The sequence below is a fragment of the Tursiops truncatus genome, chromosome 17, assembly GCF_011762595.2.
Source record: "Tursiops truncatus isolate mTurTru1 chromosome 17, mTurTru1.mat.Y, whole genome shotgun sequence".
Taxonomy (NCBI): domain Eukaryota; kingdom Metazoa; phylum Chordata; class Mammalia; order Artiodactyla; family Delphinidae; genus Tursiops; species Tursiops truncatus.
In genome coordinates this window covers 162,554-189,963 of record NC_047050.1, presented here as the reverse complement: position 1 = coordinate 189,963, position 27,410 = coordinate 162,554, and the positions used below count along the sequence as shown (strand labels likewise).

Below are 27,410 nucleotides of genomic sequence, written 5' to 3'. Positions count from 1 at the left end.
ATGACTACATGTTATATAATTTATCAATGTATTATCTCATAAAATTATGTTCACTGATCATTTCACTACATTATCTCGTTTTATTCTAATAATATCCCTTTGAGGTAGAAAGAACAGACATCAATACCCACCTCATACATTATAAAATCAGAGCTTAGAGAGAGGTTAAGAAAATTCTCCAATATCGTATAACTAGCCAGATGAGGAAACATTCTTGAAAACAGAAAGAACTGAGCACAGTGTATGGCATTTAGTAAATCTTCAAAAAATGTTCGTCACTGGTGTTACTGATTCTGTTAGATTTTTACTTGCACCCTATGCTCTTTCCACAATGATTGAAGGATCTTACTTTAAAACATATTATATATATTGTCACTACCAGCTACTTTGTTTTCCTATAGGTAGCTGTTTTTCTACAGGCAGTAATTATTTCTGAATACGTGTGTGTGCAAGCAGTATATATAACAGCAATTTTTAAAAAATTATCATAATCACATAAATGCCAAAGAATCTCTACTTTATATATATGCAAGCCCTTCTTATCATTCTGTTTACATGAAGTAACTCATTTATACACCCCCTCTAAACAACACCACAAAAGGAGGTACTACTGTCATCTTTATTTTACAGATGATGAACAGAGACACTGAGTGCGCAGCACTGCAGGTGAGACATCTGCTGAGGGCACAGCTGGATGCATGCCACGCAGTCTGGCCCCAGAGATCACAAGCTTAGACTCATGATGTACCTACTGCCTCTTCAAGAATACTTACTACTTAATTCCCCAAAGTCTTAATTGCTTTATTTTGGTGTTGTGTTAAATTGAATAGACAGAGATGTTTCCCTTTGTTTTATACCATATAAGACTCTGTATAGTATGTTTGTGAAAGACTGAACTAGAATAATGAAAGTTTGTTTGCAAAAAAAAAAAAGAATACTTACTACTTAAAGAACTAATCCTAACCCTGAATGAACTTTTTGGCCAACCCATTATAATAAACACAAGAAAAAAAGCAACACACTGTGTTCTTTGAACTATGGTTTAGATAATTATTTGCCAAATGTTGGTTTTCAATCTTATGAGATTTCTTTAGAGAGAAGAAAAAAAAGGACAAAATACAATCTGAAAGAAGTATATAGTTAATGCCAAGCCCTAGAATCTCACAAGTAAACTGCAGGAATTACAGGATGAAAGATAGAGAGCAAGAGTAAAAATGAAGGCAGAAGAGTTCTCCACAGGCGGGAGCATCTGAAACCGCAATAGAGAATCTGCATTTCCACCTTGGTTTTAGTCATAGGGTCACAGGATACCTCTGCTCCAAGAACCTGCAGGGAATTCTGAGCTGGTGCACCAGACTTAGGAATGGAAACACCATGACCTCTAGTCAACAATCATAATTCTAGTAAAAAACCTCTCGTACATTAAAAAAAAAAAAAAAGGTTCAGGAAGGCTCTGCTACAATACATACAAATTAACTCTTTTTTTGTTTTCTTTTTCTTTTCAATTTTATTGAGATATATTTGACAAATGAATCTGTAAGCATTTACAGCGTACACTGTGGACACTGGATACATGCGTGCATGTTAAAGGACCCCCCCCATTTACTCAATTGACAGATCCACCTCCTCACATATTTATCTTTTTATTTTTCATGTAAACATTTAAATTCTACTCTCAGCAAATTTCAGTTGTACAGGTAGTGTTCTGAATAAACATCACCCCATGTGTACATTAGACCCTCCTAACTTATTCACTCTATGACTACAAGTTTGCACCCCTTTTGTATGAAAATATTCCCAGAAGTGGGATTGCTGGATAGTATGGCAGATCTATTTTTAATTTTCTTAGGACCTCTGTACTGCTTTCCATAGTAGCTGCAGCATTTTACACTCCCACCAACAGCACACGAGGGTTCCCTTTTCTCTACATCCTGGTCAACACTTGTCATCTCTTGTCTTTTTAATGATACCCATTCTGACAGACGTGAGGTGGTATCTCAATGAGTTTTGACTTGCATTTCCGTGATTATTACTGATGTTGAACACCTTTTCACATACCTGTCACTTGGTCACTTGGATGTCTTCTTCGGAAAAATGTCTATTCAGTTCTTCTGCTCATTTTTAAAATCAGACTTTGATATTTTTGCTATTGAGTTGTGTGAGTTCATTATGTATTTTGGATATTAACCTCATCAGATATGATTTGCAGATAGTTTCTTCCATTCTATAGGCTGCCTTTTTCATTTTGGTGACGGTTTCCTTTGCTGTGCAGAAGCCTTTTAGTTTGATGTAGTTCCATTTGTTTATTTTTGCTTTTGTTGCCTTTGCTTTTGGTGTTAAATCCCCAAAATTCATCACCAGGACCAAGGTGAAGGAGATTACCACCCATGTTTTCATCTAAGATTTTTATGTTTTCAGGTCGTCCATTAAAGTCTAATATATTTTGAGTTGTTTTTGTGTGTGGTGTAAGACAGGGGTCCAGTTTCATTCTTTTGCATGTGGCTGTACAATTTTCCCAACACTATTTATCGAAGAGACTACCATCTACCCATAGTATATTTGCGCCTCCATTGTTGTAAGTTAATTGACTATATACGCACAGGTTTATTTCTGGACTCTCTATTATGTTCCATTGAAATATGTGTGTTTTATACCAATACCATACTCTTTCGATTACTACTGCTTTGTAATATAGTTTGAAATTAGGAAGTGTGGTGCCTCTAGCTTTGTTGTTCTTTCTCAAGATTGCTTTGGCTATTCGGGGTCTTTGTGGATCCACATATATTTCAGGATTGTTTGTTCTATATCTGTGAAAAATGCCACTGGAATTTTGATAGGGGTTGCATTCAATCTGTAGATGGCTTTGGGTAATATGGACATTTTAACCATATTAATTCTTTCAATCCATAAGCACAGAATATCTTTCCATTTACTTTTGTCTTCCTCAATTTTTTTCAGCAATGTCTTATAATTTTAAGTGTAGAGATATTTTTTACCTTTATTCCCAGGTATTTTAGTACTTTTTGATGCAACTGTAAACAGGATTGTTTTCTTAATTTCTACTTTGGATAGGTTTGTGGTTAGCATATAGAAATGCATCTGATTTTTGTATACAGAGATATTGGGGATTCAGTTCCAGACCACCACAATAAATTTAATATCACAATAAAGCAAATCACACGACCTTTTTGGTTTCCCTGTACACTCTACTAAGTGTACAACTATGTCTTAAAAAATGTACATACCTTAATTTTAAAATAATGCTATTAGAAAAATGGCATAGAAACACAGGGTTGCCACAAACCTTCAATTTGTAAAACAAACAAACAAAAATGCACAATATTTGCAAAGTGCAATGAAGCAAAACATAATAAAATGAAGTATGCCGATACTGATTTTTGTATCCTTTGCTGGATTCATTTATTACTTCTAACGGTTTTTTGGTGAGTCTTTAGGTTTTCCTGTATAATGTCATGTCATCTGTGAACAAGTTTTAATTCTGATATTTGGATGCCTTTTATTTCTCTTTCTCGCCTAATTACTCTGGCTTGGATTTTCAGTACTATGTTAAATAAAAGTGACGCGAGTGGCATCCTTGTTGTTCCTGATATTACAGGAAAAGTGTTGACCTTTTCACTGTTGAGTAAGGTATCAGCTGTGGGCTTGCGCTCTGTGGCCTTTATTATGTTGTGGCACATTCCCTTAACACCCAGTTGAAATTTTTTTCATGAGTGGATGCGGATATTTGTCAAAGCATTTTCTGCATCTATTGAAATGACCATATGATTTTTTTTCTCCATTTTGTTAATATGATGTATCGTGTTGACTGATTTGTGGAAGGTGAACAATCCTTGCATCCCTAGAATCAATCCCAATTGATCATGGTATATAATCCTTTTAATATATTGTTGAACTTGGTTTGCCAACACTTTATTGAGGATTTTTGTGCCCATGTTCTTTAAGGATATTGGTCTGTAATTTTCTTTTCTTGAAGTGTCCTCATCTGGTTTTGGTATCAGGGTAATACTGGACATGTAAAATGAGTTTGGAGCTGTTGAGTTTGGAGGTGTTCTCTCCTCTTCTATTTTTTGAAAGAGTTTGAGAAATACTGGCATTAATTCATCATTGAAAATGAAACAGAATTAAATAGTGAAACCGTCTGTTCCGAGACTTTTCTTTGCTGTGAGGTTTTTGATTACTGATTCAATCTCCTTACTAGTAGTTTGTCTGTTCAGATTTTTTATTTCATCTTGATTCAGTCTTGGTAGGTTGAATGTTTCTAGGACTTACCCATTTCTTCTAGGTTGTCCAATTTGTTGGTGTATAATTGTTCATAGTAGTCTATCATGATCCTTTGTATTTATGTGATATCAGTTGTAATGACTCCCTTCTTATTTCTAATTTTATTTGAGACTTTTATCTTTTTTGTTATATCTAGGTAAAGGTTTGTCTATTTTGTTTAGCTTTTCAAAAAACCATTAATCATTAATCATTTCCACTAATCTTTTCTATTGTCTTTTCAATCTGTATCATATATTTCCCAACTGATTTTTATTATTTCCTTTCTTCTACTAACTTTGGGCTTAATTTGTTCTTCTTTACATGATTCTTTGAGGTGTAAAGTTAGGTTGTTCATTTGGTATCTTTCTTTCTTTTTCCTTAATGTAGGCATTTAACTCTATGAACTTCCCTCTTAGAACTGCTTTTGCTGCTTCATATTAATTCTGGTATGTGGTTTTCCATTTTTATTTGTCTCAAGGTATTTTTTATTTCTCTTTTGATATCTTTTTTGATCCGCTGGTTGTTCAGGAGCATGTTTTTTTAATCTCCATCTATTTGTGAATTTTCCAGTTTCCTTCCTTCCTGTAATTGTTTTGTTTCAAACCACTGTGGTCGGAAAACATGGTTGACATGATTTCAATCTTCTTAAACCTAATAAAACTTGTTTTATAGCATAACATATGATCTATCCTGGAAATGTTTCATGTGCTTTAAGAAGTATGTATATTCTGCTGTTTTTGGATGGAATGTCCTGTAAATGTACGTTAAATGCATGTGATGTAGTATGTCCAAGTCCAATGTTTCCTTATTGATTCTCTGGATGATCCATCCATTGTTGAAAGTGGGGTACTGATGTCCCCTACTATTATTGTATTTCTAACTCCCTTCAGGTATGTTAAATTTGCATTATATATCTATGCTTGGTGCATAAGTATTTACAATTATTATATCCTCTTGATGAATTGATGACTTTATCATTATGATGACTTTATCATTACGAAACGACTTTTCTTGCCTCTTGTTACAGTTTTTGGCTCAAAGCCTATACACTCTGATATACACATAGCTACCCCTGCTTTCTTTAAGGTTTCCATTTTCATGGAATATGTTTTTCCATCCCTTCATTTTCAGTCTGTTTCTGGCCTTAAGGGTGAAGTGAGTCTCTTATAAGCAGCACTTAGTTGGGCCTCTTTTTAAAAAAGTCCATTCAGCTACCCTTTGTCTTTTGATTGGAGAATTTAGTCCATTTATATCTAAAATAATTACTGATAAATATGGATTTACTGTTGCCATTTTGTTAATTGCTTTTTGGCTTTCTGTAACACCTTTGTTCCTTTCTTCTTCTCTTTGTCTCTTCCATTTTAATTTGTTGATTTTCTATACTGGTGTGTTTTGATTCCTTTCTCTTTAACTTTTTTGTTACCTATTATATGTTTTTACTCTGTGGTTACCACAAGGCTATATAATATACCTTATATTTATAACAGTCTACTTAAAGCTGAAAACAACTTAAGTTCAAATGCATACTAGAATTCTATATATTTACTCTCCCCCACTCTGACATTTTGTTTTTGATGTCACAATTTACATCTTTTACCTTATTTGTCCATTAACAAATTATTGTAGTTATAGTTAAATATTTTTGTCTTTTAATCTTCATACTATATTTAGAAGTGATTTACCCTCCACCATAACATCATTAGAATATTCTGAATGTAACTATATATTTACATTTACCAGTGAGATTTATTCTGTCATGTTTCCTGTTACCTTTAGCATCTCTTCTTTTCAGCTTGAAGAAGTCCCTTAGCATTTCTTATAAGGCTAGATTAGTGTTGATGAACTCCTTCAGCTTTTACATATCTGTAAAACTCTTCATCTCTCCTTCAACTCTGAAGGACAACTTTGCTGGGTAAAGTATTCTCGGTTGGCATTTTTTCCCCCTTTTAGCACATTGGATATATCATGCCACACCCTTCTTGTCTGCCAACATTGTGCTAAAAATCCACTGATGGTGTTACTGGGGTTCCCTGGTACGTAACATGTTCATTTTCTCTTGCTGCTTTTAAGATGATCTTCTTTAACTTTTAATAATTTACTTATGTGTCTTGGTGTGAGTCTGTTTGGAGTCAACATACTAAAAACTTTCTGGACTTCCTGGATCTAGGTGTCTGTTTCTTTCCCTGTAATAGGGAAGTTTTCAGCCATTATTTCTTTGAATAAACTTTCTGCCTGTTTCTCTCTCTCTCCTCCTTCTGAGACCCCTATAATGCAAATATTGGTCCACTTGATGGTGTCTTTTAAGTCCCTGAAGGTATCTTCAGTCTTTTTCATTCCCTTCTCTTTTTGGTCCTCTGTTTGGATGAATTCTGCTGCCCTGTCTTTGAGTTCACTAATCCATTCTTCCACTTAATCTAGTCTGCTGTTGAACACCTCTACTGAATTTTTCAGTGCAGTTACTGCATTCTTCAGGTTTGTGATTTCTGTTTGGTACTTTATCTTCTATCTCTTACAATTCTCACTTTGTTGATGCATTACTCTGCCAACCTCAGTGAGCATCTTTATGACTATTATTTTGAACTCTTTTCAGGTAAATCACTTATCTCTCTTTCATTAGCTCTGTTTCTGGAGTTTTTCCTTGTTCTTTTTTTTTTTTTTTTTTTGGAACATATTCCTCTTATTCTTCATTTTCCTTGACTCTATGTGTTTAGGAGAACAACCTTATTCTTCAGCTTGGCCTGAGTTCTTGGTTCTCTGAAACGTTTGTGAACATCCAAGCTGCCTTCTTTGTTCTCAGTGGCTCCCAGAAGTTGAGAGTATACCAAAACCTATCAGTGTCCCAAAGGGTAGAATCTCAGTCAGCAGTTTTTAAAGTAGGCAGGGAAACCTATTTAAAGAAAATACTGGGAGCTGGGCATTTCTGCCTACTCCCTCTAAGCGGAGCCCTTTGGGAATAGCCAGAAAAGAACTGCTTCTTTGTTTGCTACTTTCCTGTGGGATCCACAAATGCCAGCCCTGCTAGCCATCAGAGACAGGCAATCAAGAAGTGTTTCTCCTGGGTGGTAGCAGCAAAAGCTGCTACCAGAATGCCAGACATGTGAAAAAGCCTCTTCTAGGAGACACCATCAACCCACCGTGATGTAGAGGGACAGCAAGAAGATGGTACCCGCTGCCTCCCTCGCCTCTGAGGAGACTGGCAGTCAGCACCCTAGATGTGTGCTAAATGAGAACCTGATCCTCAGGCAGCAGCTTTTAACATATGCAAATAGGTCTCTTCTGGGCAAAGACTGGGAGATGAGTGTTTCTGTCAGCTCTGTGTGCTGAGCCCTGGAGGAATAGCCACGGGGAGTCCTAGCAAGCCCATTAAGAACTGTTTCTATGTTTGCTATAGTCTGGTGGGTCTCATGGACACAAGCCCCTTTGGCTTTCAGAGCTGGGTGTTATGGGGGCTAGTGCCTCCAGTGAAAGTCTTAAAAGCTGGGGTGCTAGATATTGGATCCAAATTCTTTGCTCCTCACGGAGAAGCTAGGAGTTACAAGTTCCCTACTGATTGTATGTCACTGGGGTGGGGTTTATGGTGAGAGGGTGTCTCATGTCTTAGCCTTTCCTACCCATTTCAACGGGCGTACTTTCTCATTTGCCCAATGTATAACAATCTCTCCATTTCTGGATTTCTTTTAGAGGGAACTGCCTTGAGTATAGCTGTAGATTCAATATGTCTATGGGAGAAAGTGAGTTCAGGAGCTTCCTATGCCGCCATCTTGGACTGGAACCTCCAAATTAACTCTTTTCAATATAGTCTGCTAAGTTAGTCACAGATAAAATCCAAAACACCAGTGGAGTGGGGAAAAAAAAAAGATAAATTCACTAACCAAATTAAGATAGTCTATCTTTTATATAAAATAAACAGATTGGTACTGTATCTGAGAAGATTACTGGCATCAATTCAACAAGGCTAAACATTTCTACAATGTATGAAGTGAAAAAGAATAAAGATTCAAAAACATTCTAAGTTCCAGAAAAAAAAATCATTATAATATTTTTAATAAGCTATAATAGGTAAAGAATAGGTGAAGAAAAAATAAATAAATATAGTATACAATATTTTCAAGTTTTGCTCTCTGTCAGATATATTAGACACTGTGAAAAAAAAACTTGATCGTACGACTGTGGTAATATGGCTTTATTACTGACAACATAACTCAAATAGCAAAACAATGTTGCACTGACTTTCATTAGTTATGCCTCAAACAGTGCCATGAATCAAAAATAAAAATAAACAAGGAAGAAAGCCCAAAGAGACTGAATTAATATTTCCCTGTGGGGCAAACCACAGGGAGAGAGGACGAGTGTTCTCCAGCCTTGAAATGCCAACTACTTAACTTGATCCTTGCTAGCCAGTCCTTATCAGGTTAAAAAAAAAAAATCTTTTAATCACTGCTATATTCATGCTACATAATGAAAATCTATAACCTACACCTGCTTTTCTCCTTAGTAGCAGTGTTATTTTCCTCAGGCCCCCTGTTGAACTTCTATGACAAAAGTTGGTGATCTTTCCCTGGGAGGATTATCAAGATGTCTGTATTCTCAGCACTTTCATAAGACTTCACGTCAACAAATCAAACACTTAATGCGAAACTCTTTCTTCAATCATTACTAGACAACAAGCTAAGAGATTTTCTTAACTCTCTAAAACATGATGCTCTAAACACATATGAGCCAAAACATGTAACCCTTTCCCCTGCTTCTGAAGCAGGTCATCAAACAGCGATCCTGTGGCAATCATGGGCCTTTTGGTCAGTTCAGTAAAGCTCCTCCTACTGTCAACAGAAAGTCTTCCAGTTTGATGCCTGAGACAGACAACCCAAATCACACCAACCTCTCTTTTAGTACTTCAACACAGTAACTTTAAAAGAATAACCACAAAATAGACATCTCTTAGTTATCGCTTAGAAATCACAAGAAGAAAACAATCATGTGCATATTGCTGGAGCTGCTTCAGTCACCAGCAAAACCCGTGTCCTCAACCTCTCCGCATGTTCTCTTTACCTTCCTGATCCTCCCCTGAGACAGGGACCTTAAAAAGCAGCTGTCTTTTCTCCCTCCCCTCCACCTGACAGGCATGAAGGGCCTGGAAGGGGCAGGCCTGCTCCTCGCTGAGGATTCCAGGCCATCTTGCACCCCCCTTATATTCCAGGAAGCGGGGAGGACAGGACAGAGACCATCTTCACCCCAGGGAAGGCACCTCCACAGCTGTGCCAGCAACTCTTTGGAGGCCTTATCTTCTGGCTGCAGGCCACCATTCTTGTCGATATCAGTTCCCTGCCAGGCTTCTGATACCTCAACCTCCTCATTCCTTGAAGTCCTCTCCTCCAAGACTGTGTGTCCTCCACCTCACCTCAGCCACTCATCGCCCATGGTCATCCTCTAAACCTCAAGGTTACAAACCGCCTCCCTCCATTAATTCACTTCTGAGCACCAGTCATTCTTACCTGTTCAGCTCATGACCTCTAGCGTCATGACTTCAGAAGTGTTTGGCCAACCTCTCCCCAGTTCACAATCAGGTGGCACAACCCCATCTCTTTGTGCTCTACACCCTGCATGCTCTCATTCTGACCTCACCCAGTCGAGATTTCATGGTCCAATATCACAATCACTCTCAGGACTTCTATTGACGGGGTTCATCATACTCAGTGGACAATCCCACACTCTGTTCCACATCTGCAGCCCCACGGTTCAATCCATGCTGACTAGTCAGTCTCAAACTCAATTCATGATGAGTTTAAAAAGTAATTGGGAGGCAACTTGACACAATAAGACCGACCTACAGAATTGACCACACAAATATAAACTTTTATACACTCCCCCAAAATGTATACATACAAGTATAAAAGCATTTGAGGCCAAACAGCAAAGATGGTGGGGAAACTCCAATTTTTGTTTGGAAGTATGAAAAACTCAAACCCCAAGTAACTGTGAAAAGAACTTGTACAGTCAATGTACAGAGAAAGCAAAAGACGAATAACCTCATCTCCCTAAAAAAAGCCTCATGATATTCCCACCAAGGAAAACCAAACCAAACCATATGATCCCCTCACCCGCCTCCTACCTCAACTCAGGAAATGTCAGCTCTGTTCCTCCAGCTGCTCAATAAGTCACATTCTCAGAGGCTTTCCTGATCCCCTGTTTAAAATAGAAACGTCCTCCCCTTCCTCCTGGCCATCTGTCCCTCTTTTTCTGCTTTTTCTCCATACAGTTTATTTCCTTTTGACATGATGTCTACTTTACTTCTTGGCTCCTCATCAGCCTTCCCCTCAGGACAGGTAGAGCTTTCACTGCCTTTGTTCACTGCTGTGCCTCCAGGACATGAAACAGTGCTTGGCACACAGCAGGCCCCCAACAGGGTTGGGAACATGACCTTCTCTAATTGCAAAGGATCAACTTCAACAAAGACATTCGAATCCCTTTTATTTGCTTCCTTTCCTGTTTTCTCCAGAGGCTATTACAAACCATCACCATATTCATTTGAGGCTGTAACTTCTTCACTTCGGGCATAAGGCCTTCTGTCTTGTTTTATGTTAAAAAAAACAAAACAAAACAGTGAACAGGCATCAATTGACTCACCATGCTGTGTCCATCCCACTAGACTTGGTCACATCCTTTTACTCTCCTCTCCACTCCTTTATTCAAGACAGGCCTCCCTCTCCCACTTCCTTTCCTGGACACTGAGAGTAATTCTTCCTAACCTCTCTGCCTCCACTGGGTCTTCCCTATTATTCTCTAAATCCATCTCACCTTTTCTCTGAGATCTCTTTAGACAATGGATTCCAATCAAGCCTGATCAAACTTGCAACCTAAGCTCCCCACCCCTCTCCTGCCTTGAATCCCAGCTTCTAGCAGAGGGGTCACAGCACCATCTCCACAACTCGAGCCCCTCGCCTCCTCCCTGACCAGTCCACCAACACTGTCCGACACTGTCATTGGGCTCTCCTTGGTGTGCATCGTACTTGCCCTCCTTGACGCAGACATACCCTAAACAGATCTAAAACCGTGTTCTTCATCGCCATGTTTACACTTTCTACTACACTCCTTTTTCCTTGAAACTGTCCACTGAGTCTGCTTTTGTGGCACTGTTTCCCACAAGTTCTCCTTCTCACTTTCACTGGGGTTTTGTTTTCACTGTTTTGTTCTAATTTAAAACACAAAGAGATGATGTACAACGCAGGGTTGGGACACGTCCCCCTACATGGCACACCCCAGGCCCCTTCACACGTCTTGCTGGGCCCTCCATGACCTGGCCCCTATGGTTCTTCACACACACACCAGCCAGTTTCTTGCCCATGAATCTTTGCCCGTAAGTCTTTGCATTTCTAAGTGTTTCCCTGGCCAACCACAATCACAAAAGTGATCTCAATAGTCTATATTTCTATTTCCCTCTTTTAGACCTAATTTACTCAAAAACAGGAACAGTCATTTACTTGTCTTAATTGTCTAAGATAGCACTTGGAACACGGGTGCTCAATAAAATCTGATAAACCCAACCAACCAATCTCCATTAAGGAAAGCAGTCACATAAGCTGGTTATGACTGAAACAGTGAATGCTCAACTTGGATGAACAATTCCATAAACAATCTCCAGAAATTAGGACTCATAACTGCTTATCAGAATTATAATTCTATTCTGTCAATCTTCCTTCCCAAGTAAATAAGTATTTTTAAATTAACATTGTAGGTATTTGGGCTTTTTAAGAAAGAGAAAAACTTTTTTAAAAAAAAGTATTTAAAAAGGTGTAATATAACCTTAAAAGCTTCTTCTTCTTTGCTGAATTTTCTGGAGTCTTGGGAAGCTTTGTCTCTTTCTGAGGTGTATGCAAAATGGCCTCTGTAGATTTTACCCTAGGGTTTATCGGTCTCTCCATAACCTGTCTTCCATCTGATCCGAAATCCATGTGGTATTTGTGAGAGGATTCTGAATCAATGAACAAGACATTCTCCGACTCATCATCTTTTTCACTATCTGATGAATACTCTAAAATTTCTGTAGGATTTGTCTGAAAAAAAAAAATTAAGAGAAATGCAATTAAATTTGGAGACCTCTTTATTAAAATTCACATTTATACATGCCTATTATTCTATTCCCTTATGACTATATTCATTGAAATAACTTTGCAGATATAGTATCTGTAGCTTAAACTTCTATTTTGACACAAAATCCAAACTAAGTAAGCCATATACCCAAAGACAAGAGATTAAATCAATTGTAAGCCAGGCACTATCTCACAGAATCCACCAAATTCAGTACAAATATCTCAATCTTCCTTCAACAAACTAAAAGAAATGTGCCGCACATATGTCAGTCTCAAAAACTGAACTCCTAACACCAACCTGAATAGCCATTAGCCATTGTAATCTAACACCTATTGGAAAAAAAGTATTGTTTTGATTTTAATGTGGGGTAAATAATATTCACTATTTGTTAAAAGCCAACTATAAAGAAAATTGCCTCTTCAGGTGAAAACCACTTAATTTAACAAAGAAGTCTCCAACGATAAAGATGAAAAATGGACTTTTCCCACACAATTCCAATACAATATTATATTTTCAAGAGGCTAATTTGAAATTGCTAATATCAACAGGAACTACTTAAAGAATGAATCACTGAGTCTTCTTCCTAACATTTCCTATTCTTTCTTTTACTCAAATTTCTGAACTACCAAATAAGAATTTTTTTTGAAAACCAGATTATAAAACAGAAGTCATATCAACAGCCAATCCTGGAGGAAAGAATGAAAACATTCTTCTGTAATGTTTGCTGTCTTTGCCCAGACACATGCTAAAACTTTCAAGTGTGGTAGGTATTTTATTTTCCCATTATTTGGTTTTGCAAGTCAGTCCCGTATTGTTCTAATGTCAGCAACAATTTACCCTTCAACATTCTAATTTTCCAGTATATCAGTAGCCCCTCCTAATTTAATACCTACACTAAATTTTAAATTTACTAAATGTAAATTGTACAGTTAGTTGAATGGATTCTCTACCCGGTTAATTCATGGTGTAGCTATGGGGACCCTCATGAGGCGCCCTTTCTACTGATGGTCAGCATGGACTGTGTCACTGGCATTATAGCAGGCACTTGGCTAGAACAAGTGAAGAGGATACAAGTGGGTGAGGGTTATCATTTGTGGGGATATGTGTGTGCATGGGTGTGGGTGTGTGCGTGTGTGGAGGTTGGTTAGCACTATGGTTTTCATCATTTCCTAATCTACACGCAAGGCAAAAGGTTTACCACATTTGGTCTTTTTTTGAGGATTTTATAGTTAAAACCTTTTTAAGAGCTTAAAAAGGACATCACCCGTCCCCACATCTCCTCCAAAAACCAGCTTGGGTAGTCACCTGTTACCAGGCGCATTTAGAATACGAAAAAGTAAATGAAAAAAATTCTCAAAAGAAGAGCTTAGTTCCACTATCCTTTTCACAATCTCAGTTGCATGCCTACATTACTGCATTACTAAAGTGTTTAATTACTAAATACTGCTAACCCATTAATAAGCTCAAGGGTCACGTTTCCCCCCAAACACAGCTTCCGAATAAATATTAACAATAGGCCACAAAAAGAACCAGGGTCGTTTACATTGAAAATTAAGTTCCTCAACACTGAAAAGTTTTATATATTACTTGAGAACTCCAAATTTAATTTCATCTTTTTGTTATGGAATGTCTTTTATTTTAGTACTCTGAAGTTTTGCGCTTCCTGCTAGAGCAGGGCTTCTCAACCTCAGCACTGTTGCCGTTTCACACCGGATAACGTGGGGTCCTGTCCTGTGCATTGTAGGGTGTTTAGCAGCATCCCTGGCCACTACCCACTAGATGTATTAGCAATGCCCCACCAATCATGACTATCAAAAATGTCTCCAGGCATTGCCAAATGTCCTCTGGGGGGCAAAATCATCCCCAGTTGAGAACCACTGTCCTAGAAAAATGTCAACAAATAACCAGCTACACGTGGCCTGTTCTGGGGACTCACATGCAGAAGCAAAGGGGACACAGGGCTTTGTGGGGATGGGGAGGTCAAAATGAAATAGTCATAAAACAATGTGGTGGAAGTACTGCAATTGAAGTGTTGTTCAGGCTCTACGGGAACAAGAGGAAAACAAAGCCAGGTGGGGCACAGGGAGAAGGGAAGAAGGAAAGAACTACCACCTGAATCAGGATCTGCCACCTAAAGCTGAATGCTAAGTGTAGGTTATTAGGCAGAGAGAGAAGGAAGTACATTCGGGGCTAGGAACAGGAAGACCACAAATATGAGGCCAGAGAGAACAGAGCACATGCAGGAACATCTACAAGCAGCAGAAGAGAGAGGGCTGTTGAACACCTTGCAGACCAGAGCAGGGCATGCAGCTTCATTCTGAGGCACTGGGGGAGCCACGGGCAGTTTTAACAGGGGCTAACCAAGTCACATGTTGATATGGAATGATCATCCAAACAACAATCTGAAGAACTGACTCTACTATGGGCAAGTAGGGAAAGCAGCTAGCTAGAAGGCTCTTCCATAATTAAAGCAAGAGATAAAGAAGATGTGAGGGAAGTGGGAGTAGAGAGAAGTGGACTAGGAAGAACATAAGGAAGGAGATATAACAATACTTAAGGACTCCCAGATGTTAGAAATGAAAGTGAAAGCAGAGTCAAAGGAGACCCCAAGCACCTGGTTTGAGCAACAAGAGAGGTACATTTATCAAGAACGGGAATTCAGGAAATATTATATGTCCAATATATCTGCAGAGGGATAGTTGCTAATACTAAATATGGCTTTGATATGTTAATATTGCAATGCCTATGAAATAGTTGAGGTAAAACTGACCAAGAGGCAGCGGCTCTATGGGTCTGGAGCTTTAAGAAAGGGATATGACACGGAAATACAAGTTCAGGAATCATAAGAACAGAAACAGTGCATGAAGGTATGAGAGTTAGAAAAGACTGTCCGTGGAAATTATGTAAAAGTAAGAAGACAAGGTTCAGATTGGAACCTTACGAATATCACCAACATTAAACCTGTATTCGGGTGGGAAGAGACAGAAAAGTGGATTGGATTTGAGAAAAAAGAGATTGCACAGACATGACCCCAACATCATCTCAAGCTCAGCCCTGCCCTCAACAGCAGGTTATCTTAAGCAATTTATTTAACTTTCCCATGCCTGTTTCCTCATCTTCAATTTGGAGAAATAATCACATCTAACACATTAAGCATCTGGTAAATGTTTCAAATTTTGTATTTTTAAATTTTGTATTTATTTTCTGGAAAGTTTTTTTTCTTGATTCCTAAGAGGATCTCTATGTAAAGGACAATGAGGAAGACAACAAATAATGTCTTCAGCAGCCAATCAAAAAGACAACTAATGCCTTAGCCAGCAAAGGAAACCATGTATTCTTCACATAGGCATTTCTAATTTCTAACAGGAAGCAAAAGGCCATAACAAATATCTTTAGCAAAAGAGAGCAAGAGGCAACACTTCAGCATATTTTATTTTAGAACTGCTCCCCCAAGCCTGAAATCCTGATGAACGTGGAGGAACTTTCCTCACATGGACACAGAGAGGAACTACAGCTCACCAGACACTAGCTGTCTTAGCCACAGCCTGACAGTAAGGAACTCACATTCTTTCACAAAGATGGTGTGCACATGTGCAAATGTGTGCATGAATGCTCGTGCATGGTGTGTCTGTGTGCAGGGATGCGGAGGTGCATGTACCTGGGATGAGAGGAGAAGGGAAGAATCAAAGACAGGTCAGAGGAGCCTGCAGGTTCAGAAGCTTCAGTTTACATTTTATCTTTATACTGTAGAATCTGATTAATGAGAAAGGAGGGCTATGAGTTTTGGACCAAGAAAGACTTGGTTCTCAATCACAGCGCAGCTATTTTATTGTTTTGCAGTTGCACAAGTTACTTCACTGGCTCTCCCATCGCTTAGTTAAATGGAAAAATTCTACTAGAAATATTTCAAGAATTAGAGATACTTACTATTTATTATGAAATAATTTAAGTACATGGAAAAGTATAATAAAAAATACATGTTTTCATTACCCAATCACCCTTCACCAAATATTAACACAATACAAATTTTTCTTCAGTTTTTTTAATGATGCGGTTGTAATTTCCTATATCTCTCTTCCTGTTCTAGTTTTCCTCCTTCCTAGAGGTAACTCTCTCCTGAATTTGGCATTTCATTAACATCTTGTTTTTATCCTTTTTCTACCACACACACACATAAATACTTTATAGTATTATTTTGCAAGCTTTTAAACTTTATATAATTTTTTTTTTTTTTTTTTTTTTTTTGTGGTACACGGGCCTCTCACTGTTGTGGCCTCTCCCGTTGCGGAGCACAGGCTCCAGACGCGCAGGCTCAGCGGCCATGGCTCATGGGCCCAGCCGCTCCGCAGCATGTGGGATCTTCCCGGACCGGGGCACGAACCCGCGTCCCCTGCATCGGCAGGCGGACTCTCAACCACCGCGCCACCAGGGAAGCCCAAAACTTCATATAAAATTTTTAAACAGTATCCTGTGAGCACAGCTCTGAATGACCTACTTTTCTATCAATATTATCTTTTTTTTATATTTATCCATGTTCATACACGTTAGCTCTATTTCAGTGTTGCCCAATGAAAGAAAGTTATGTAGTTTTAAAATTTCTAGTAGCCATATTAAGAAAATAAAAAGAAACAGATGAAATTAATATATTATTTAACCAAATGTATCAAAACTATAATCATTTCTCCTTTCTCAGTTGTCACCAGAATCATCTTTAGCAGTCCCTTCACAGCAATCCCGGTTTTTGCTTCTGTGCACCTCAAAACTCTCCCAGCCTCTACCCACAGCCAGTTCCAAAGCCACTTCCCCATTTTAAGATATTTGTTACAGCAGCACCACACTTCTCAGCACCACCCTCTGTATTGGTCTGCTCAGGCTGCCACAGCAAAATACGAGAGAGAGAGAGAGAGAGAGAGAGAGAGAGAGAGAGAGAGAGAGAGAGAGAGAAAGACACAGAGAGACAGACGGAGAGGCTGATTTTCTCCTGCTTTCTTTGGAAAGAAAGAAACCAACTGGTGCCCTCTGAAAATTTTCATACACAATTACTTCCTTCAGGTTTACAGCCCATTTACAGAAATAATACAGAAGAGAAAATTAGGATCCTTTGCAGTAGAAAAAATACTGCAGTGGTCAAATTCACAGAACCAAAGAGTGACTATGTAGCTATGATCATAATTTGCTAATGTTTAAAACATAACAAAATTATTAGTATTATGACTTTTTCTCTCCTCTGACCCAATGAACTTCAGAACTAGGAGTCTCCTGAATTAGTGATTAAGTATCACAAGTGACAAGATTAAGACATGAGCGAGTAGTTCCTATGAAATCAGTCAGCAAAGGCAAGGACAACACCCTAACCTGACCACAGCTGAAGTCACCTGCAATCTACCAAACCCATACTGGCTCAGTTTCCACAAGTCAGAAATACCATTGTAGGAGACATCCGTTACAATTTATTTCTGACCCCTCCTTTCAGAGAACAACTGCCTTTCTACCGGGGGACAGCCATCCACCTCCAAGCAGCCACAGGGATGGCCTCCCATGTCTGAACAGTCATGTGTCTACTATGACTGGCCTTAGGTAGGCAACTGACCAGATCTGAGGCAAGCAGATTCTGCAGATCTTGAATTGAGAAATACAGAGTCTGACAGGTAGAAGCTGAGACACACTACTGACAATTCTCTAAAGGAAAGATCCGTGAGTTCCTGCTAGTGAGGTTCCCCGATCTCCCTGCGGCTCAGACCCTTCAGCTTTACCTTAGATTCCACAGGATATACTAGCATAATTTCAAAAAATTTACTTTTCCTCTTAAACTAGCTTCGTTTGTTTTCTGTTACTTGCATCTAAGAAAATTAACTATCTGCTAAATATCTCCAAGTACAGAAAATGTTCCATTAAACAAATATGTATTAACTACACACTACATGTAAGGTGTTATGCAAGAGAGAACGTTTAATGGGACAGAGTTCCATAAAGACCCTGAAATCAAATAAAGAGATATTTCTTAAAAATTCTTAACAGATAAAGATGAGAAAAGAGAAAAGAAAGCACATAAGGCAGCAAAGTACCATAGATATTCAAGATACACAGACAAGTCTAGACAAATGGAAGTTTAGAGTTCATGTTGGGAGGCAAGAGACAATAGCAACATAACCCTACAGATTGGGTGTGTGTATAGACAGAGCACACACGTTCTCTTACAAAAAGATAAATCAGATGACCCATCATCAATGGGAAATAGGTTCTAAATTTATTTCTTGGAATAATGATGAACTGGGGCAAATTCACTCACATCCTTCCAATGTGGCTTCTTGGTACCAGTGACTGCTCTGAGTCAATGATGAAGTCCATGCCTTCAGACCTGTTTCCATTCCCAGCCCCACTGATGAAGTGCTCTAGCAAATTAAGTTACTATAGCGTTTTAATGTGCTGAAAGTAATTCAGCACACCGGCAAGTGTTAATTCATTCCCAGCCTACTACTTTAATAATTATTATTCTAAAACTGTTTGGTAACCAAACAGCACTACTGGAAATACTTCAGATTAAGAATCAGTTGGTTAAAGTAACGCACTAGGAAAGGCCAAATTTCATGACAGTCAAGGTAGTGGTGCTACCAACTGAAATAGAGGACACATTCAAGAACAAAGAACAGCAGAAAGAAGGTAATTCTTTGGAATACACGGAGTTTTAAACAATCACAGGACTAGCACAGACACAGAGAGCCACCTAGCAGGAGGCTGGAAATTCAGCTGCTTGGCAAAGAGGCCACTGGAGAAGAAACAATCCAAGGTATTGACCTGTAAGATGCCCTCATGGAGGACACGCGTGAGGACAAGCTGGCCGCCAGCACTCTAATTTCTGGGCTCCTTGAACCCAGTTAAGGTGCATTTATGACTTCCACCTCATCGTAGACAACCTCCCACAGACTGTATGGTAGGAATCACAATGGCTCCACGACTTCCATTACTTTTAGGGATTCTTTATTTTAATAATCTATAATACCGTGCAGCCAAGATGATAAAAAGACCCCACTGTCTCTCCCTAAAAATCTGCCAGTTATCTGGCAGTGCATACAACATCTGAGCGATGCGGAGAGCAAGGATAAAATGGGAAGCACACAGCTCACAAGGATAAAATGTGAGCTGTAATCAGCTGGAAAACCAGGAATAAAAAAATTCTACAATTTTCTAAATAGGTGGATATTCAACAATATCACTGTCTTTTTCTTTAAAAAATAGATTTTAAATAAGTATCATAAATTTTTAATTTAAAAAATTAATTAGCATCATATTCTATGCAATTCATCTGATACTCTTTACGCTGAAGTTACTACCTATAATCCCATCTACAAATTTTCTTCATGAAATGGTCAGGAAAGGGTTTTGTAAGTAAAGAGCTACCCCTGAATTGAAGCGTCCTAATTCCTATACATCAAATCTTTATCTAAATCCATGTATAAACGTCTACATGTGTAGGGTCCTCCTGGATAAAAATTGCATCCACTAACAAAGTTAAGAAGTTAACTGCAAGATTAAGCGGACCCTCTGGGGTAAAGCAAATGAAACCAATCAGCCAGATGAAACACCACTCTAACTTTCAGAAATTAAAGCTTTTAATTCTAAACTTTATAGAAAGGTCACACCAAGAGCAACAGTGGAATATCAATAATAAATGATAACCTCTTCATTTTGAGATGACGCCTCTGTAGCTAAATACTTGCCTCACCCAGCTAGTAAAACAAAAGGAAGATGGTAACTAAACTAAAATCATTCCTTGAGATAACCAATTACAGGACAGAAAACAGCTCAAATAAAAACACAAGCCTCGAGCCCTGGTCTCAGCCCAGGCAAGAAGGCATCCCCAGTGGGGCCAGGGAAGCACCTTGTGCGCCTGCTAGCCCTGCAAAGTGGCAGAACCACACCCGACAGCACTGCCTCTGCTCTCCGAGGCTTCCCACCCAATTACTGGCCAGCCCAGACCTGCCCTGGGAGGATCAGCGAGGGCCAGGCTATGACCAGTTCACCATGTTTATCCTGGTTGGGCCTCCCTTTCTTCAACTCAGTACAAATGAGAACAGCCAGGGGAATTTTAAGGAAAGAACAAGAGAAGTATAAGGTCCTGCCTGCTGAGCAGCTTTTAAATCTAACAACCACCAGGTTTTTAAGAAGGTTAAACGGTGGGGGCAGGGGCTGCCCTGGTGGCGCAGTGGTTGAGAGTTCACCTGCCGATGCAGGGGACACGGGTTCGTGCCCCGGTCTGGGAAGATCCCACATGCCGCGGAGTGGCTGGGCCCGTGAGCCATGGCCGCTGAGCCTGCGCGTCCGGAGCCTGTGCTCCGCAACGGGAGAGGCCACAACAGTGAGAGGCCCGCCTACCGCAAAAAAAAAAAGGTGGGGGCAACAGCAAATATGCTGAAGAAGGTACGCCATGGCAGCCGTGACAAGTAACAGCGCCAAAACCAAGAGTGCTCTTAAAAATTAAGGGGAATGAAGAGTACTGGTAGCTGATAAGCCAACAAATTTAGTTAGCAAATGCTCTCATTTCCACTCATAATTATAAAATGGAATTCATTTGTTTAACAAAGTAGTTGAATGCTGCTGCGTGTCAATATCAGAAATCATTCTGGGTGCAGTGGATGTACTGGGGGCGGGGCTGGGACACCAGAATCCTTATCTGTGTGGTCTTTAAATTCCCGCAGAATCGTAACACGCACACACACACACTCACACACACACACTCCGTAATTAACAGTGGGCTGTTCACCGGCTATTTATCAAGAACTACACTGGTTGTGTGAAAAAGGGCAGCAAAACCACCAGGAATGGAAGGAGTGTATCAGAATCCCAGCTCCTAACAGTATTTTATTTTCTTCTGGGATTAAAACTCAATAAAAGCAACAAAATTCTAGACAACAGAGTCTTAAAGTACTGATAGGGGATACACTTTCACTGTTTACTCGGTGAGCTTTTTGTGACTGAAACTTTATCCATGAAAAGCACTGCCAGCGAGTAAGAGGGAAACAAAAGCTACAGATTTTCCCACACATTCAAGAAAAAAAATATTTTCTGAGGTAAACAGGTTTAACAAGCTACACCCATGGTTACACCTCTGTAAACCACTTGGCTTGCCTTCCCCAAACCAAATGTTTCCAACCTCCAATTCCAGCCCAATGAGAACGACAGAACACCGACATGGGTTCACAGAAGCACCATTCCACCTCATCTTACGGGTTCACAAAAGCACCATTCCACCTCATCTTAACGTCCAAAGTGCCTGCTCTGAGGAGCCCAAGGAGGAAATGAGAAACAGCAGGGCAAAGGCTCATCCTAAGACAAAGAGCAAGAAAGAGAAACTGCAGCACTCAAGAAGGAACCTGCTGGGTCAGTCAAAGTTCACTGAGTAGCAGCTGAGCGTGGAGAAGCGCCTGCCTGCAGGCCCAGGTCCAGGAGGGCCCCGCAGCAAAGATCCGCCCAGAACCAGGACCACATGGCCCAGCGGGTGAGTACAGGAGAAGAAAGAAAAGCACCCTTCCTCCAAGGAAGACAGTATATGACTGGAATATGGATGCAGTCTGTGACACAACCTGTCTGACCATTCTCTCTGTTTCAAATATGTTCAGAGAAAGACACAGCTCACGTCTTTCTGCAACACGGCCTTCTGGCAGACCCAGGCAGGGGTGGCACACATATCCCTGGTCAGCTGGAGGCTAAGGGGCATCCAACTCAAACCTACACTCAAAACTGGGGCTTCAAAATTAACAGGGAAGCAAAAAGGACAGCATACTCAAAAAGATTAATCTGTTCATTTGTGCAAACAGAACCAGAGGCAAGACACAGGTTGTTGCTGGTTATGAGTCAGGCTTTGCTTTTATTCAAGGCAAAGAATTAAAATCCTACACAGACTATTAGGTTTAAAATAAGCTATAAGGATATACTGTACAGCACGGGGAATATAGCCAATATGTTATGATAACTATAAATGGAGTATACCGTTTAAAAACTGTCAATCACTACATCGTATACCTGTAACTTATATAATATTGTACAGCAACCACACTTCAATTTAAAAAAACTAAACTAAAACAAAATAAAATCCTACACAATGCAGAATGGGGGGGGGGGGAGATGGGTTGTAAGAAATGGAGGGAGGATCCTAGAGACGGTAGAAGGCTTCAAAGGAAATAAGCCAGGTAAGTGCCCTAAGGAACAAGGGAATAAACAAAAGCAAGAACACTGAAAAGCAACTACACAGCCTCACAGGGCCCAAGGCGTACCTTCCAAACATGGGTTCCAGGAGGTGTTAACAGGCATTCAGAGAAAAGGGAGCTCCATAGTCAAATCCATTTGAATAAACATGGTTGAATAAAATTAAGTGCTGAGATTTCTCAGGGGCCTTTAATACATCCTTCCATACTGTGATCTCTAGGAGGAGGCCGTAGTTTTCCATAATTTCTTCTACTTCTATCTTCTAAAATATCATATGCTGAAGAGAGTTTAATATTTTCTTGACAACTCACAATTATTCTCGTGGATAACCATTATTTTGGACTTGGACGTATGCAGTTCTGCATGTGCCAGATGGGCTTCCTTTCCCACCACTTACAAGGCTGCTGGCTGGTCTCAAACCTGTGATGCCCAAGTCTGCTCCTAGCTGCATTTCTGATTGACTATCAAAGTCACACACTCCTTGTTTGCTTTGGGTTTAAACCAGGAAACAGCAAGGCTCAGTGTTGGACAACAGGAGGACTATAAAGATTAATAAAATATAGATTCTGCTCTTTAGACATTTGTACCTAGCTACTTGTTCACAATTCAGTGAAGCCAAAAACACTCACTGTAAAGAAAATCTAAAAGCAATTATTTTAGGGACTTCCCCGGTGGCACAGTGGTTAAGAATCCGCCTACCAATGCAGGGGACACAGGTTCCAGCCCTGGTCCAGGAAGATCCCACATGCTGCAGAGCAACTAGGCCCATGCACCACAACTACTGAGCCTGCACGCCACAACTACTGAGCCCACATGCTGCAACTACTGAAGCCCATGAGCCTAGAGCCCGTGCTCCACAACAAGAGAAGCCACCACAATGAGAGGCCCGCGCACCGCAACAAAGAGTAGCCCCAACTCGCCACAACTAGAGAAAGCCTGCGCGCAGCAATGAAGACCCAATGCAGCCAAAAATTAATTAATTAATTAATTAATTAAAAGTAATTATTTCAGAGGTTAGCTGAAAAGGTCCCAATCAGACTTCAGGCAGGTAGCATCTGACCACATCTTATATAACATGATGAAAGAGGGCAAACTAGGTAAACTGAAACAGAGGAAGATAAAATGATTTATATGTAGTCGTCCAGAGTCACACAACAAGTTAAGTGAATAATCTCAGGAATCCCCACTATCCACACAGGATTCTAAACACACTACACCAGGCTCTGTCTAGAAAATAATGCCAGCCAAAAGAATAGAGGAAAACATATATACACACACACAGATACACATACATATATATGTCCACATATTTAATTTCAACAGCTACTGAAGTGAAGAAAGGCAAAATGAATTCTCTCTAAAGAAGAAATTTGCCCTGTGTATTTTTCCATAACATGAGGGTCAATAAAGGTGATACAGCAAGCACTTTATATTAATATCAAGGATTTTAAAAGGTGTAATGTTTTATAATGCTCATTTCATCATTATTTCAATAACTAAAAGATAATGTTTAACATACTGTTGGGAATTTTATTGACCACAATGAGCTAAAACAATATTATGGAGATAAGTCAGCTCTGAAAATGATTACTCTTTAACATTCATGCAAGAACATGAACTATGAAAAAGAAGTACCAGGTTGTTTCAGTCTCTAAAAGCTAGAAACAACAAAGTAGTCCACTCTTAAGAAGACACTTGGTTTAAACTGTAAATTCAAACAAAACAATGTTTATCTTGGTGAAGTTTTAAAGACCCATGATACTATAAAGTTATGCTGGGCTTGATTCATGAAGTCATGTAGGTTTTCTTACTTGAAAAATAAAGATAATGCTGACAAAATAATCAATTCACTAAAAGAACATATCTGAAATACAGTTGAACTAGCAGAATATTTTATATATACATGAAACTATATATATAAAACACTGTATAGCAGAACACTGACAACCAGCAAAAGTTTTGTGGATGTTTCTGAACACTTACTATGGAGTGTGCAGGAGTATTAAGTCAGCGGTCGAGCTGAACCAACCACGTGCACTCAGAAGGGCTGCTTTCCTCACTGGCCCTTCACTGGCACCTGAGAACTGATCTCTTGGAATATTCAAATTGGTAGAAGTATTCTGCACACTCAGTACCTTGGCCACACTGTACTATTCTGTGTATAGACAGTCTCTGCAAACCATGTAATTTATGGTGAGCACTGCTTTCCTTCTGAGCGACTGGGTTTGGTCACTACAGTCAGTCACCAAGCATGGTTACCAGCATGACCAAACCCCACCAGGAACCAGTGAGCTTACTACACTCTGCACGTGCTGCTACAGTCACTGCTTGAGGACTAAGCGTGTCCTGTGCAGCCTCTGGGTGAGCACTCTTGGAAGCTCATAGCTGGTTCCCCCAAATGCTCCTGACACACCTTTCCCCTGTGGACTGTGCTTGGGATCATTTGCTGTAATAAACCTTAGCCTCAAGTATAACAACTTCCAAGCCCAATGATTCCTCCCAACAAATCACTAAATCTGGGGATGGTCTTAGGGACTCCAGACACACAGTTTATAGAATTTTATTAATTTTAATACACTTTCCATTATTTGAGTAGAGTAAGAGGTACAAACTAGTCTACACAATCCTGGTAATCAGATGTGGCTGGATTTTCTTGTTTTTTTTTTTGGCTGTACTGTGTGGCATGTGGGATCTTAGTTCCCCGACGAGGGATCAAACATGCGTCCTCTGCATTGGAAGGGTGGAGTCTTAACTACTGGACCGCCAGGAAGTCCCCTGGATATATTTCTTTTAATAATGTATATTCAAGACTTAGAGAACCACCACAGACAACACATAAGCCAGTGAGGGCGGCTGCGTTCCAATCAATCTTCATTTGCAAAGACAGGCAAGGGGCTTGACGTCGCCTGCAAGCTACAGTCTGCCAATCCCATTCCAGAACAACTGAGCTTCAATAAAAATAGTTTTTCTCAATTTCTTTTCTAGGTAAAGACAACCACGGATTTAAAAAATAATAAAACAAAAAGTAAACCAAGGAGAATACCAAAACTCTTTCCTCATCACTCAATGTACCTTAATATGCTATAATAAAAGTAAAACTCAAATCACCTAAATTAGAAGTAGAAATAAATTTTAAAACTCAATTAGTATTTGCTGATACCCACTCTGACCTCAGTATAATACCAAAAGTTATGAAGAGAAAATCCAAGGGTAAGCTGGCTCACTGGCACTGGGCATCCCTAGACTGGCTGACATACCCCTACACTGGGTTTTCTACTGCGTCGTAACAAATCACTACCAACTTAGAGAGTCCAGGAATGGCAGGCTGAGTTCTCTACTCAGAGTTCCCCAAGGGTAAATCAAGATGCTGGCTGGCTGCTTCTCGTATGGAGCTCAGGGTCCTCTTCCCAGCTTGCATGGTTGTGGAAGATTCAGTTCCTTGCAGTTTTTGGACTGAGGTCCCTGAATTTTTGCTGGCAGTCAGCTGGGGGCTACTGCCAGCCTACATGACTTTCCACATGGCCTCCCCCATCTTCAGAGCCAGCAACAGATAATCTTTTTCCTGTGGAATCCTCATATAACTTCCTGCAACTGGTTCTTACAATCAGAGTTTAGAACATTTAATTTAGCCAATAACTGGATTCAGTATTGCTCAATGAATATCTCAAAGTATGCCTAACAAAATTAAAGCCCCTAAAAATCACTGAGAGGTTTTGAAATGAGCTTTTTTATAGAAAGGGTCCTACATTAAAAACATTTAATCCAAATTTCTGAGACACTGGACCAGCATTAACATGAACCTTAACCATTCAGGTAATACATGACCTCGAATGAGGTCAAACAAAAAAGCTTTTCTATCGTGTGAAGTTCTTAACCATACTTGTAAGTGCCCCAAATCTATATAAATTCCTTTCTTCATCATCCACAACTTACTGATTTAATGACAACTATCCTAAAAGAAACTAAGCAAAACAAGAAATTTATAACAGCTTGAAAACATAAAACAATTACAGCTATTTTCTTAAAGGCCCCTAAAAAATTTTTTTGTTTGTTTTCTTAATAGCTATTAAGTCTTGATCTATTTTACCAAAGTAAAAAAGAAAGAAAAATATACAACTTCTAAACTAGACAAAGCAAAATAAAGAGAATTACATACCTTGCGAATTTTCTACCAGTTTTAGCTACAAATCCGCCTGACCATATCTATTAAAATTAGGCGTTGTCTATTGTTTAAATGGCCTTTCTTGTCTCCTTGATTAAATTAGGTACAATGGAAAGCTGAGTTGTCCAGAACAAATCAGAAGATTAAATCTCAGCTAAAAATGAGGACAGCATCTAAAAGTAAACTATCACAAAGAGGCCCAAGGTGGAGACAAACAGGAAAACATCCTCTTTTTGCTGGACAGACATAAAAAGAAGGAAAACAAAAGAGAACTTAGACACTTAGACTTCAAAACTGCACAAACAAGGCAAAATAATTAAATCTAAACAATTCGGAAATATATTCAAAGTGGGCCAGTTTATATCTTTTTTTATTTCTTCCTTTCATAATTTTCATATTTTTAGTTGTGGCCTTTTTTTGCTTAGAGAAGTACCTTTAATATTTCTTGTAAAACTGTTTTCGTGGTGCTGAATTCTATTAGCTTTTGCTTGTCTGTAAAACTCTTTGCCTTTCCTTCAAATCTCAATGAAAACCTTGCCGGGTAGAGTACTCTTGGTTGTCAGGTTTCTTCCTTTGATCATTTTGAATGTATGTGCCATTCTCCGCTGGCCTGCAAATTTATGCTGAAACTCAACTTATAATCTTATGGGAGTTCCTTTGTACATACTAGTTACTT

The 27,410-nt window shown here is 39.3% G+C and overlaps 1 protein-coding gene across 13 annotated transcripts in view; it reads right to left on the bottom strand.

Moving 5' to 3' along the window:
• The window catches only part of SPIDR (scaffold protein involved in DNA repair), a 383,959-nt gene that overhangs the window by 249,334 nt on the left and 107,215 nt on the right, over nt 1-27,410 (bottom strand). For all 13 annotated transcript variants that reach the window (XM_033842931.2, XM_073794376.1, XM_033842935.2 and 10 more), the window contains exon 6: nt 12,082-12,332. In XM_033842931.2, coding sequence (XP_033698822.1) covers nt 12,082-12,332 — 251 coding nt within the window. The remainder of the gene's footprint in view (nt 1-12,081; nt 12,333-27,410) is intronic.